Source organism: Bufo bufo, chromosome 1 (genome assembly GCF_905171765.1).
Source record: "Bufo bufo chromosome 1, aBufBuf1.1, whole genome shotgun sequence".
NCBI classification, from domain to species: domain Eukaryota; kingdom Metazoa; phylum Chordata; class Amphibia; order Anura; family Bufonidae; genus Bufo; species Bufo bufo.
In genome coordinates this window covers 446,359,988-446,374,202 of record NC_053389.1, presented here as the reverse complement: position 1 = coordinate 446,374,202, position 14,215 = coordinate 446,359,988, and the positions used below count along the sequence as shown (strand labels likewise).

The window sequence follows — 14,215 nt, the reverse complement described above, 5'->3', positions numbered from 1 at the left end:
CCTAGATCCATGTGAGGTACACGGCTGGTTGTAACTTGGTTAGAAAGAGATTTTCATGTACTATATGATGTCTGATTTTTATTTCTTACATTGATCATGGGATAACCCCTTTAATGAACACCTAATAACCAAAAATTAAAAGCAAAGTATATATCAAAATACACTGCTCAAAAAAATAAAGGGAACACAAAAATAACACATCCTAGATCTGAGTTAATTAAATATTCTTCTGAAATACTTTGTTCTTTACATAGTTGAATGTGCTAACAACAAAATCACACAAAAATAAAAAAAAATGGAAATCAAATTTTTAAACCCATGGAGGTCTGGATTTGAAATCACACTCAAAATTAAAGTGGAAAAACACACTACAGGCTGATCCAACTTTGATGTAATGTCCTTAAAACAAGTCAAACTGAGGCTCAGTAGTGTGTGTGACCTCCACGTGCCTGTATGACCTTCCTACAACGCCTGTGCATGCTCCTGATGAGGTGGCGGACGGTCTCCTGAGGGATCTCCTCCCAGACCTGGACTAAAACATCTGCCAACTCCTTGACAGTCTGTGGTGCAACGTGACGTTGGTGGATAGAGAGAGACATGATGTCCCAGATGTGCTCAATTGGATTCAGGTCTGGGGAACGGGCGGGCCAGTCTATAGCATCAATGCCTTCGTCTTGCAGGAACTGCTGACACACTCCAGCCACATGAGGTCTAGCATTGTCTTGCATTAGGAGGAACCCAGGGCCAACCGCACCAGCATATGGTCTCACAAGGGGTCTGAGGATCTCATCTCGGTACCTAATGGCAGTCAGGCTACCTCTGGCGAGCACATGGAGGGCTGTGCGGCCCTCCAAAGAAATGCCACCCCACACCATTACTGACCCAATGCCAAACCGGTCATGCTAGAGGATGTTGCAGGCAGCAGAACGTTCTCCACGGCGTCTCAAGATTCTGTCACATCTGTCACATGTGCTCAGTGTGAACCTGCTTTCATCTGTTAAGAGCACAGGGTGCCAGTGGCGAATTTGCCAATCTTGGTGTTCTCTGGCAAATGCCAAACGTCCTGCACGGTGTTGGGCTGTAAGCACAACCCCCACCTGTGGACGTCGGGCCCTCATATCACCCTCATGGAGTCTGTTTCTGACCGTTTGAGCAGACACATGCACATTTGTGGCCTGCTGGAGGTCACTTTGCAGGGCTCTGGCAGTGCACCTCCTGTTCCTCCTTGCACAAAGGCGGAGGTAGCGGTCCTGCTGCTGGGTTGTTGCCCTCCTACGGCCTCCTCCACGTCTCCTGATGTACTGGCCTGTCTCCTGGTAGCGCCTCCATGCTCTGGACACTACGCTGACAGACACAGCAAACCTTCTTGCCACAGCTCGCATTGATGTGCCATCCTGGATAAGCTGCACTACCTGAGCCACTTGTGTGGGTTGTAGACTCCGTCTCATGCTACCACTAGAGTGAAAGCACCGCCAGCATTCAAAAGTGACCAAAACATCAGCCAGGAAGCATAGGAAATTGAGAAGTGGTCTGTAGTCACCACCTGCAGAACCACTCCTTTATTGGGGGTGTCTTGCTAATTGCCTATAATTTCCACCTGTTGTCTATCCCATTTGCACAACAGCATGTGAAATTGATTGTCACTCAGTGTTGCTTCCTAAGTGGACAGTTTGATTTCACAGAAGTGTGATTGACTTGGAGTTACATTGTGTTGTTTAAGTGTTCCCTTTATTTTTTTGAGCAGTGTATATTGTGATGAGCTAAGGGTTTGTGCTGTTCTATTATAGCATTACCTATTTGGAAAGAGAGGGGAGATCTCTAAAAGGCATTGCAATCAACTGATGCCAACTAGATTAGTGCACGTAACCTGGTATACATTTTATCAATAGTACCAATTTTTTTGGAATACAAGATGTGTAGTTCCACAATGATGCCGAGTCGCAAATTAATTGATCATCAAAAGACTTATGAAGACAGTCTACTTGTAAGGCTAAAGCTATATTCACATTGGCAGATTTGTTGCAGACTGTCCCATTCATTTTAATGAAGACGGCAGAAAGCAATGTGCTTGCCACCAAAACAACCCCATTGAGACAAATCTGGCTAAATTCCCCCTAATGGTACTGAACACACATGCAGAAGATAACAGCAGTTTCCAATACATAAGATACATGTCCCTGAAGCTATCCAAACTGAAAGCACTTTATTCATTGGCGCTATTTTAAGGTCATAATAGAGCACACGTGGCATATGAAACATGTCACAAAAGAAAAACAGCATTGTATCCTTACGTTCCCTAACATTTACAAAGTGATTATATATTTCCATTGCAGCGCACACTATAATAGATGATACCTTTTATCCGTAACCTCGATTAATACATTTCTATACTGAATATGGAACAGTAAAAGGAATTCCATTTTCACCTTTTGCTGTTATGAGCTGAAGTGGCAAGGCTACACGTGGCAGGGCTACTGAAAGAGTGCAGGAACCAACAAAAGCAAAATTAAAAATTGTAGTATTAAACATAAAAAAATAAATATCCTTAAAGAGTGACTACACTTTAAAAAAAAAAAATGTTGATATGTCATAGGGACATATCAGAAGTGTTGATTGGCGGGGGTCACAGCTCTGAGGTTCCCACTGATTGCTAGAAGGAGGGGTCAGAAGTGCTTCTCGCTGCTGAGCGCGAGACTGTGGAGAAGCTCATAGACTTATTGAAACCGTCTACAGTCTGGCGCTCATCAGTTGCCCTCGGCTGAGCACTTCTGACCCCTCATTCTAGCGATCCGTGGGGGTCTCAGAGCTGTGACCCCCGCCGATCAACATTTCTGATATGTCCCTATGACATATCAAAAATTGAAAAAAAAAAGTGTAGTTGCTCTTTAAATACCATATAAAATATTATGTAAAATATACAAAAAATTACCTATTTGGGGGAATTTATCAGGGGTTCTGCACTGGTTTTCAGCACCTTTTAAAAAAAAGTAGTTGGGGCAGGGCATGAGTAGTTATGGTAGTAGTATGAGTAGTTATGGTATTACGAAAAGAATACAATGAAATATTCTATTTATTGCAAAGCTCTTTAGACTATAGATGAACTTCTGCACGAAAGTCAAAGCTTTTGGTGTCTTATTATTTCCAAAGTGACACAACTGAAGGCAGTTATTAGGGACTTTTCATAGGCGGCCATGTTAAAAACAAAATAAAAAAAAACACACCATCTCAGTCAGTATAATGGAGGCTTATTGTTTGCGCTGGGCACTTTCCTGGCACTTGCAGTGAATGTACACTTTAGCTTGTCAATAAATAGTTCTGGACGATGTCTGGTATAGAGCCAAAATACTTACCGCATGATCTGCACAGTGTGGAGAATGACTCTCGAAAGCAATATCTACTGCTCTGAGCAGCATAAAACTGAAATTCCTTTTTCCAAAAGAGACTATCCCTAGTTTGTTTAAAGACTGATAGGTGAGGAACAGTTTCTGAAATACTCAACTGCCCCCCTCTCCTCATACCCAGAACATAAATGTGACTGTTATACAAGTGATCTCAAGCTATAATAGAACATACTAAACCTTACCTTTTATTTCCTGCGTACAGGTGAAGATTGCCAAGTTCATGAAGAGCCTGAGCTTTAAGGCCTTGTTGTCTGTCTGAATGAAGGATTTCTATTTTCCGGAGAAGAAGAGATATCAGATGATCAGGAATGAACACAGAATTACCGATAGCAGTAGTATAGTTATAGTATAGGTGAGTCACTGTATACAGTACTGTGAAATGATATCTAATTACAATCTTACACCATGCTGTATTGGGAACCAATATAACACACCTATTTCTAATGTATTGGGAACCGATATAACCCACATATTACTAATGTTGTACTGTACATATTCCCGATGTCTCTGTAAATTTCACTCACGATAATAGCCGGACAGATGGGGACTTTCTCAAGGAGAACAGAAAAAAAAAATGGAATACATTTTCACCAGTGGCGTAACTAGAAATGAGGGGACCCCAAAGCAAATATTTGAACGGGCCCCCAGTACCTCCTTTGCAATCCCCTCCTCCTGTAAAACCCTCACTCCTGTGGCTAGTCAAGACAGGACCGGCAGCCGCTCCGTCCATTTCCTACAGTGTCTCTGTGTATAATGTCAGTTTATAATACTGTTGAGGGGGTCCTGATAATAAAATCTTTTAGTCCTCCTCCTGGGTGGGCCCCTCCTGAGTTTGGACCCCAAAGCAGCCACTTCCCCTATAGCGACACCCCTGATTTTCACGACACCTCTCAGATGTACTGTCCAAAACTCCCAACATGTATGCTCATAAACGTTAAAGGGTGTCCCTTTAGCGTAAATTTTGCCAGCCTATGGAGGCCCAACTGTATTGCTTTTCATTTTAACTATATACATAAAAATACTTTTTATATATTGCCAGTCAGTGGCAATTGTAGGCAACTGTATACACATGCACAAGCACCGGATGTGGTGTGAATGTATATTAAGCCTATCTGGAAGTGGATGATCGGACTGCTTAGCAGAAAAGTAGAAGTCACCATCTTGCTCCATTAAAAAAAAAAAGAAATAAAACAATCATAATTAAAGAACAGTTGTATATTACAATACCCAGCTGCGTATTCTTATTTCATTCACTAGGCATAATACAGAAAATGACAGATGAAGCCATGTTCTCCTTTTTAGCCTAATGTATTTTTCTATAGGACCTTACATTATTATGTTAACCTTCCTATTTTGTCTGCTTTGAAATAAATTTGCAAATAAATGGATATGTCAGTAAAAGATAAATGATGTATTGGCAAGTGCACGGCACACTATGACAGGCTGCGGTGTCTGGGCTTACAAAGTACAGCTCGGGATGTGAAGCAGAATTGTTTAGCGCTGATGAGATGAAGGATCTAATGAGTGGAAACTCCATAAGCCCACATGCATACTAATCTTTCCCTCAGGTAACAGGACGCGTTGATTGAAGCCCCCTCTCACTTCATCAGGATAATTAAATGAACTTGATATATTTGGGAATATTTTGCTGTCCCTGTCCAGCTTTCCAATATTTATTGGATGTTGAAGGCATTAATCCCCAGCTCACAGATTAATTGATCGAAGACTGTGACTTGTTATCAGTCAAAAAATAAATGCCTTACCAATAGTCTTGTCATAGGACGCTATAACAACTGAAAGGTGCGAGGGGGGGATCGCCTTGCTTTCAATAGAACAGACAGAGACAAACTCTTCTTCTCGGAGGTCTGGAGGGACTGGGCGGTGTGCCTGAAGTGCACCTGCAGAAAAGCCAACTTTTCCATAGGCTAGTTGTGGACTGCTATGCTTGTCTTGAGATTTTGACCCTAAAAAGGAAAAATAATACAGACTAGTAAAAAAAAAATAGGCACCACCGTATGCAAGCCAGTTACAGAAATATGAATGCACCACGGCCCTCTTTAAATATATTATATTACACTTTGATGTATTATATTACATTACCAACAGGTTTGAATTTAAGCAAATGGCGCTGAAACCCTTATAATGATACATTATTAAACTAATCAACACAAAAGTTTAGGCATATATATATATAGCCAGATTTACCACAACCACAACTGGAGACTATCATGGGTTAGATTTCTAGGCAATTTCTATTAAAAGGAACACCAAACCTTGAAATAAATGCTAAAGTTGCCCTACTATCTGTCAGTCTGCAGTATTTTCTGCATGATCCCAACACAAAGATTATTCTAGAAATCCTGTAAAGGACACAGAAGTTAATCTCTTGCTGATCTCTTCCATTTTCATTTCATGACTGAGGGATGGGGCTTAGGAAAGGACTGGGGCTTAAAGGGAACCTGTCACCAGAGCGGGCCTATTGAGCTATTTATGTTTGCACTGGTCACGCTGCCAACAAGTTTTTTTTTAAATACCCATTTTGCTTTTTTGTCTAAAATGTCGCCTACTTGCCCATGCCAACGTGTTTACATTGGCATGACCTCAAGAGGACTGAGGAGACGCACACAGGAACATGTTCTTAGTATAGAAGCGGCCAAGGATGAAGATGATGTGACTATGCTTAAACCCATTCCTAGGCACTTCATACAATTCCATAATTGTGACAGCACGACCTTTCGAATTAAAGGCATCAATCGTATCTACATAACAGCACGTGGTGGTGACTGGAGGAGAATCCTGGCACAAAAGGAGGTAAGATAGATTCATGAGTTGGATTGTATGGTACCTAGGGGATTGAATGATGATATGTCCTTTGTTCCTTATTTATAAATGAGGTACGAGTCCCCATTTGGTCTCTGGCGCAGTCCGGCCCCTTTGTTTGTTTTTATTCTTTTATCACTCAATATGTTTTTAATTATGTTGTGCTCTTTTTTTCTTTTAGTTTTAATATCCATGTATGTGCGGTGTGTTCTGATGGGTCAGGTGGATGGCATTTGTGGTATTTGGTTCCAGTGAGAGCGGTGGACTGTTCGGGTGGAGGATACCTTCGTACGGCTTCTTGAGATTGATTGGACAATTGGGATTTTGGAATACATATACATATAATATTTATTATGATGCATTTATTATGATATGCCTACTATGTTATTTATATATATATTGTGGTGTACTATTATATGTATTCTGATATTCCTGTTTATTTAGGGCCCTTAACCTTACTATATATATCTTATACAGTTTTTTAATTATCACATTCCCAGCAACTATATAAAAATCCTTTTTTATAGGAACAATATATGTTATGTTATTATGTATTTAGCAATATAATTTTAATAGGTGCATTATCTATTATCTACTTTATGGAATTGCATTATTATGTATTGGCACTTTATTATAAAATCATGAATATGATCAATCACATGTATTTTTCACACTCACTTCTTTTTCTTTTTCCTTCTTATTATTTCACTCATCACCATTCACCCTTATCACTACTTTCACTTACTTCACCTTCACCATGTTTCACATTACTGGCCCTTTGATTTAACTTGTATAATTCCGTATTATTATGCTGCTCGATATAAGGGGGAGGTTCTGTATACGTTCCGATCATGTAACCTAATGGTTCGGTGCGTCATGTATCATATGACCTATCTCCCTCCCCTTCTTCTCCCCTCCTTTCCCGTTTCTTTTTGTATTTAAGGATTACAGCATATATATTATATTCTTTGAGACTGTTCTGGCCCCTTTTTTCTATAATGAAAACCATATTTGGATTTGTATTGTGATGGCCATTAATGCCGCTGTTATCTGTTAACCGAGCGACCTATCAGCACACTATCTGAATGCTGATGGGCGCGGCCGGTATGACGATGTGCTGACGCAGCGGTCACGTGACCTACGTGTCATGATGACTGCACGTTGAACTCCAATAACCCTCATTGATTTCCTCCTTTCCTTACCACCTGACCTATGATGCGAGTCCTCATTGGTGAGTCAAGCTCATCACACACCAAATGAGGATGATTGTATTGATTTACACCTGTGAGAGCGATATATAAGAAGGTAGAGTTCTCATTAGTTTCTTATCCCCGGAAGAAGCCAGGTTGCTGGCGAAACGGCGTTGGGAGAAGGAGACTGAGGGATCGGCGCGCCTACCTTGGGTATTTTTCGGAACTTCTTGAATTCTACATTGCCTACTGATGCCCCTATTGGATATCTTGTCCAGGGTTTTCTTGTCCCTTTTTGGCCTTTATGTGGTGTTCTCCAATACTTTTTGTATGCCCATGTGTGTTGATCCCCAGTCCCCTTTGGGTTTTTTTCCTCGCTGAAATATGCCTGCTTATTGCTGTTTTTATACCTATATGTGATTATATGTATTTAATAAAGATTTTTTTCTTACTATGAGATGGAGCTTTAGTTCTATGGTTTGGGTATTAATTTTTGTATAGTGAAGGCTCCCTTTACGTGATCATTACCCGGTGCTTATAATTGGTGGGTATACTGATAACAAGTTCAAACAGGTGGCATTAATACAGTTAACAAGTGGAGGACAGAGGAGCCTCTTAAAGAAGAAGTTACAGGTCTGTGAGAGCCAGAAATCTTGCTTGTTTGTAGGTGACCAAATACTTATTTTACCAAGGAATTTACCAATTAATTCATTAGAAATCCTACAATGTGATTTCCTGTATTCTTTCCCCCCACTTCTGTCTCTCATAGTTGAAGTGTACCTATGATGAAAATTACAGGCCTCTCTCATCTTTTTAAGTGGGAGAACTTGCACAATTGTTGCACAATTGTTGGCTGACTAAATACTTTTTTGCCCCACTGTAACTGTGAGGACAAGTGGGGATATAGATGACCTCGTGGGAAACAGATTTCTTTATATACAGAGTGGCCCACATAACCTGCCTCCAATATCTCTAAATCAAACTGCCTAATAGTAAATCTGTCTTACTTGCCCATAGCAACCAATCAGAGCTCAGCTTTAATTCTTTGTGCGAAACAGATTGATTAAGGAAACGCAAGAGACCTTTGCTGACAAGTACCTAGGAACAAAACCACCAGGCTAAACGTTGTATTTAGAGTCTGGTTCGGAAATGGCATCAAACTGGTTCTGTTGCAAACGGCTGAAGTTGTGTATGAAATTCAGCAGCGGATTGCAAGTAGCCCCCAAAAATCAACTTGAAGACTGTCACAGCAAGTTGGTCTATCGTGAACGATGTGTCTGTGAGTGCTGAAATCTATGATCCTGAAACTGTACTGAATAATAAGTGTGCAGGAACTGAAAGAGTCTGACAAAGCTAAACACGTAAATTACTGGACTTGGTTGCTGGCTATGATTGCTGACAGACATTTTGGACTTATTGATGTACTTCATGACGGACGAAGCTTGGTTTAATTTATCAGGTCATGTAAATTCCCTGAATATGAGGTTCTGGTCTGCTGAAAATCCCCATTTGACTCACGAAACACCACTTCATGATCAGAAAATTGGCATTTGGTGGGCAGTGTCAAGAACACGAATAGTGGGCCCAATTTTCTTCAAATCAACTGTGAATACCGCAATTTACTGGACATCTTTGAACAGTTTTACAAGTCAGCTAACACCAGAAGAAAAAATGCCCTGCTTTTTCCAACAAGATGGGGTAACATGCCACACCTCATGGAACTCACTGGCACTGGTCCATGAACTGTTTACAGAGGAGAAAACTGTGAGCAAGGGGTTAGGGCCACCACGTTCCCCAGACTTGTCCACATGTGATTTTTTACCTGTGGGGAAATTTAAATCAGAAAGTGTCCGCTAACAATCCACCTATCCTGGATGAACTCAAGGAAAACATCACAAACACTATCCGCAGCGTCACAAGCAGGATCAGCCAACATAATCCCACGTGCCCAAAGATGCATAGATGTGAACGGGGACCACTTTCAGCATCTTTTCTGACTTGTGGGTGATAAAAAAAAAAAAATAATGTCCTCTTGTCCTACTATCGCTGGAGGCGGGCTACTTTTTCGTGGGCCACCCTGTACTCAGTATTACTTGGAATGCGACAAAATAGGATAAAAGGAGAGGAGTAGGTGAAGGGAGGATTTTAAAAAAATATTTTTTTGTTTTTCTATGTTTATTTTTCCTTTAAGGATTGAAATATTCCAAATTACAGTAGGTACCCACTCGAAAGAGGCCACCATGACATGGTGTGGGGGCCTATGAATTATGATCAAAACATATACAAAGTGCCTCATGGACATGTTTAGAAATTATGCTGAAAAGCAATAGATCAATGCAAGGCATATGGATGTGCGATCCATGTCTGTTTTTTATGCAGATTTGCAGTTCTGTCTCCTCATTTTTTATAGTATCAGCACCCCTTCCATTTGACCTAGGAGTTTTTAATTAGGTTAATTCCTACTTGGTCTCAGTCTTGTTTCTAAGACCACATAGAAAGGTGAGCTTTTGTGGTTGCCACTGTTGCTATGATGCTGTGCCTGTGGGTTGATGGGGCCTAGTTCCAAGGGGGCATAGCCTGACAGCAGGGGTGTTGTTGAGCTATTGTGTCTCACCGCCTACAAGTACTTTGTTGCAGTGGCAGTGGTCCCTATGTGATGCTGCAAGAAATTAGAGTAGGGACCCACTCGAAAGAGACCGCCTAGTAGTGAGTGGTCCTATTTTGATCAAAACATGCAAAGTGACTCATGGACATGTTTATAAATTATGCTGAGAAGAAATAGACCAATGCATGGCATGTGGATGTGTGATCCAGGTGTTTTGCTCTTTTTTACAGATTGCCGTCATCGCATTTAGAATTTTGAAGTTATGCACATCTATAATGAAGAGCCATAATACAACCGTGTGCATGAGCTCTTTGCCTTTGCTCATAAAATCAGCTAAATGTAAATACTGTATTTTTGCAATGACTTTTAACTAGTTTCATGCTCTTTTCATAGCGCCATACAGTGACATGTAGTTCACTGGTGCAAGAACAATGGCATACCTACGAGTATTATAATTCATCAGTAAAATACGTTGGGTTTATACACTGCCTGTTCAAAACAAAAAGTCGCAACCAAAAAAAAAAAAAAGATTCTCAATGGGGTTAAGGTCTGGACTCTGTGGTGGCCAATCCATGTGTGAAAATGATGTCTCATGTTCCCTGAACCACTCTTTCACAATTTGAGCCCGATGAATCCTGGCATTGTCATCTTGGAATATGCCCGTTCCATCAGGGAAGAAAAAATCCATTGATGGAATAACCTGATCATTCAGTATGTTCAGGTAGTCAGCTGACCTCATTCTTGGAGCACATACTGTTGCTGAACCTAGACCTGACCAACTGCAGCAACCCCAGATCATAGCACTGCCCCCACAGGCTTGTACAGTAAGCACTAGGCATGATGGGTGCATCACTTCATCTGCCTCTCTTCTTACCCTGATGTGCCCATCACTCTGGAACAGGGTAAATCTGGACTCATCAGACCACATGACCTTCTTCCATTGCTCCAGAGTCCAAACTTTATGCTCCCTAGCAAATTGAAGCCTTTTTTTTCTGGTTTGTCTCACTGATTAGTGGTTTTCTTACGGCTACACAGCTGTTTAGTCCCAATCCCTTGAGTTCCCTTCGCATTGTGCGTGTGGAAATGCTCTTACTTTCACTATTAAACATAGCCCTGAGTTCTACTGTTGTTTTTCTTCGATTTGATTTCACCAAACGTTTAAGTGATCGCCGATCACGATCATTCAGGATTTTTTCCCCGACACATTTCTTCCTCGAATACGATAAGGCATCACTATCCTTCCAGTTTTTAATAATGCTTTGGACAGTTCTTAACCTAATTTTAGTAGTTTCTGCAACCTCCTTAGATGTTTTCTCTGCTTGATGCATGCCAATGATTTGACCCTTCTCAAACAGACTAACATCTTTTCCACGACCACGAGATGCGTCTTTCGACATGGTTGTTTAAGAAATGAGAAGCAACTCATTGCACCAGTTGGGGTTAAATAACTTGTTGCCAGCTGAAAGATAATCGCCCATGCAGTAATTATCCAATAGGAGGCTCATAACTATTTGCTTAGTTAAATCCAGGTGGCAACTTTTTTTATTTTGGGACAGGCAGTGCATTTTACAGTCTGAGAAATCAATGGTTAATTCCTAATTGCAATACTGTGATCAGTATACATAGGAGCCTTGATATAAAATCAGCCATAAAAAGCTCTGTCCTAATGTATTACAAAAATAATTAATGGCAGTTGAAGTGGGCTGAGGTTTCTGTGACGCTGATCTCTTGTAATCTTTCACAGCCAATTATAATGCTTTTGTGAAAGCATTGTACTGCAGACTTCTAGGAATTTATTTTGAGCGGTACATTCTGAGATACACAGCTTTGACATTTTGACTATGCTGTCAGCATGATAACTTATCTGTTGTATTGAATTGCTGTCCACAGAGGCACACGTATGGATTACTAACCACAATATTCCTTCTTTATCGCTGACCACTTGTCTACATTTCAGTAGGCCTGTGGAGAGCCCAATTCTTCCAGTATACAAACACTACTATTAATATACGGTACCTTTACATGGATGTTACAAATTCCATATACATGCAGAAGCCTTACAGTGCAATACATACAGTATACAGCTGTGTTCAAAATTATTCAACCCCCACTGAAATTGAGTGTTTTGGCCAGTTTGACTTTGATTTTGATCATTTCAGTCATCTTATTTACAATTAAATCAAAGAGGCACTTGTAAGTCAGACAAATATAACATAACATTTATAATGAAATAACCACAAATGTATTTTCTGTGCTCACATCATTATCAGTTTTATTCAACCCCCAAGTGACATTCAATCTTAGTACTTAGTACAACATCCTTTTCCAGTTATAACAGCTTTTAAACGTGAAGCATAGCTTGACACAAGTGTCTTGCAGCGATCTACGGGTATCTTCGCCCATTCTTCATGTGCAAAAGCCTCCAGTTCAGTCACATTCTTAGGCTTGCGCGCTGCAATTGCTTTCTTTAAGTCCCACCAGAGGTTCTCAATCGGATTTAAGTCTGGTGACTGCGATGGCCACTTCAAAATGTTCCAGCCTTTAATCTGCAACCATGCTCTAGTGGACTTGGAGGTATGCTTGGGATCATTGTCCTGTTGAAAGGTCCAACGTCTCCCAAGCCTCAGGTTTATGACGGACTGCATCACATTTTCATCCAATATCTCCTGGTACTGAAGAAAATTCATGGTACCTTGCACACGCTGAAGCTTCCCTGTAGAAGCAAAACAGCCCCAAAGCATGATTGACCCCCCACCATGCTTCACAGTAGGCAAGGTGTTATTTTCTTCATAGGCCTTGTTCTTCCTCCTCCAAACATAGCGTTGATCCATGGGCCCAAACAGTTCTAATTTTGTTTCATCAGTCCACAGAAAACTTTTGTGGTTTGTCCACATGACTTTTGGCATACTGCAGTCGATTCTTCTTATTCTTTGGAGACAGCCTGGGAGTTCTGGCATGGAGGCCTTCATTACGCAGTGTGCGCCTTGTTGTCTGAGCTGAAACTTCAGTACCCACATCTGACAAATCTTTTTTCAGTTCCTCAGCAGTCACACGGGGACTTTTCTCCACTTTGCGCTTCAGGTAGCGCACAGCAGTCGAAGTCAGCATCTTCTTTCTGCCACGACCAGGTAGCGTTTCAACAGTGCCCTTTGCCTTGAATTTGTGAATGATGCTTCCTATGGTGTCTCTTGGTATGTTTAACATCTTTGCAATCTTCTTATAGCCATTGCCCTTCCTGTGAAGAGAAATCACCTCTTCTCTTGTCTTCCTGGACCATTCTCTTGACTTCACCATGTTTGTAAACACACCAGTAAATGTCTAGAAGGAGCTGAGTATCACAGTCCTTTTAAATCTGCCTAATTGGTGCTTATTATGCTTGATTGCTGCTCCTTGACATCCACAGGTGTTTTCAATACCTGATCGAAAACACTTGAATGAACCTCTGTTCTTAAGAGTGGTAGTCTTTAAGGGGTTGAATAATTGTGTCAATGAAGAAATCACAAAAAAAAAAAAAACATTTAATACTGTATTACAAAAACAATTGATGTCATTTTAGTTGCATTTGGTTCTTTAAAAAGTCCTTGTAAGATTTCATTCTGAACACAATTACAAATGTACACTAAATTCCCTAAAAACCTTTACAGCATTGGGGGTTGAATAATTTTGAACACAACTGTATATAAAAATGGCGTTGTGTACCTTGACCATAAGCAAGGAATAGAGCGAGTAGTTTTCTGCTGTGCTTCAGTGCTCGACTTGAGTATTTTGATTTCTGTAAACTTTCACGGAAGCAAGCAAATGTATCAAACACGTCCAGGGGAACACGTGTAAGCATTGTGCCGTCTGTAATGAGAGAAAAACTTGGTTTTTACACAGTAAGCTAAAGGCACACACGCTTTGGTTTGCTAGATTTACTACTGGATAATTAAGAATTTCTAGATCCCCAATTATTGAAAATTTTTGTAAGCAGCGAAACACACACTATAGTTCAATATATTATGTAGACATACAATCCACTAGGAGTAAAAAACAAGCAGTGACATTTTGGCATCGTGCACATGGGCAGGAGGCTTGGTACTACAGAACTGTAGGCATTAGGGGCAGATTTACTAATCCAATAGATGGTGTACATTTTGGCTGTCTAGACCTGCACCAGATTTATTACAGTTGCTCCAGCCGGATGATAAATCTGGTGAATG

General features: G+C 40.7%; 1 protein-coding gene across 1 annotated transcript in view; it reads right to left on the bottom strand.

The window, feature by feature from the left end:
• Window positions 1-14,215, bottom strand: part of CFAP54 (cilia and flagella associated protein 54) — a 405,582-nt gene that overhangs the window by 145,894 nt on the left and 245,473 nt on the right. Inside the window, exons 41-43 of the mRNA XM_040408225.1 lie at window positions 13,716-13,859; window positions 5,165-5,365; window positions 3,584-3,671 (exon numbers count right to left, since the gene is read on the bottom strand). Coding sequence (XP_040264159.1) covers window positions 3,584-3,671; window positions 5,165-5,365; window positions 13,716-13,859 — 433 coding nt within the window. The remainder of the gene's footprint in view (window positions 1-3,583; window positions 3,672-5,164; window positions 5,366-13,715; window positions 13,860-14,215) is intronic.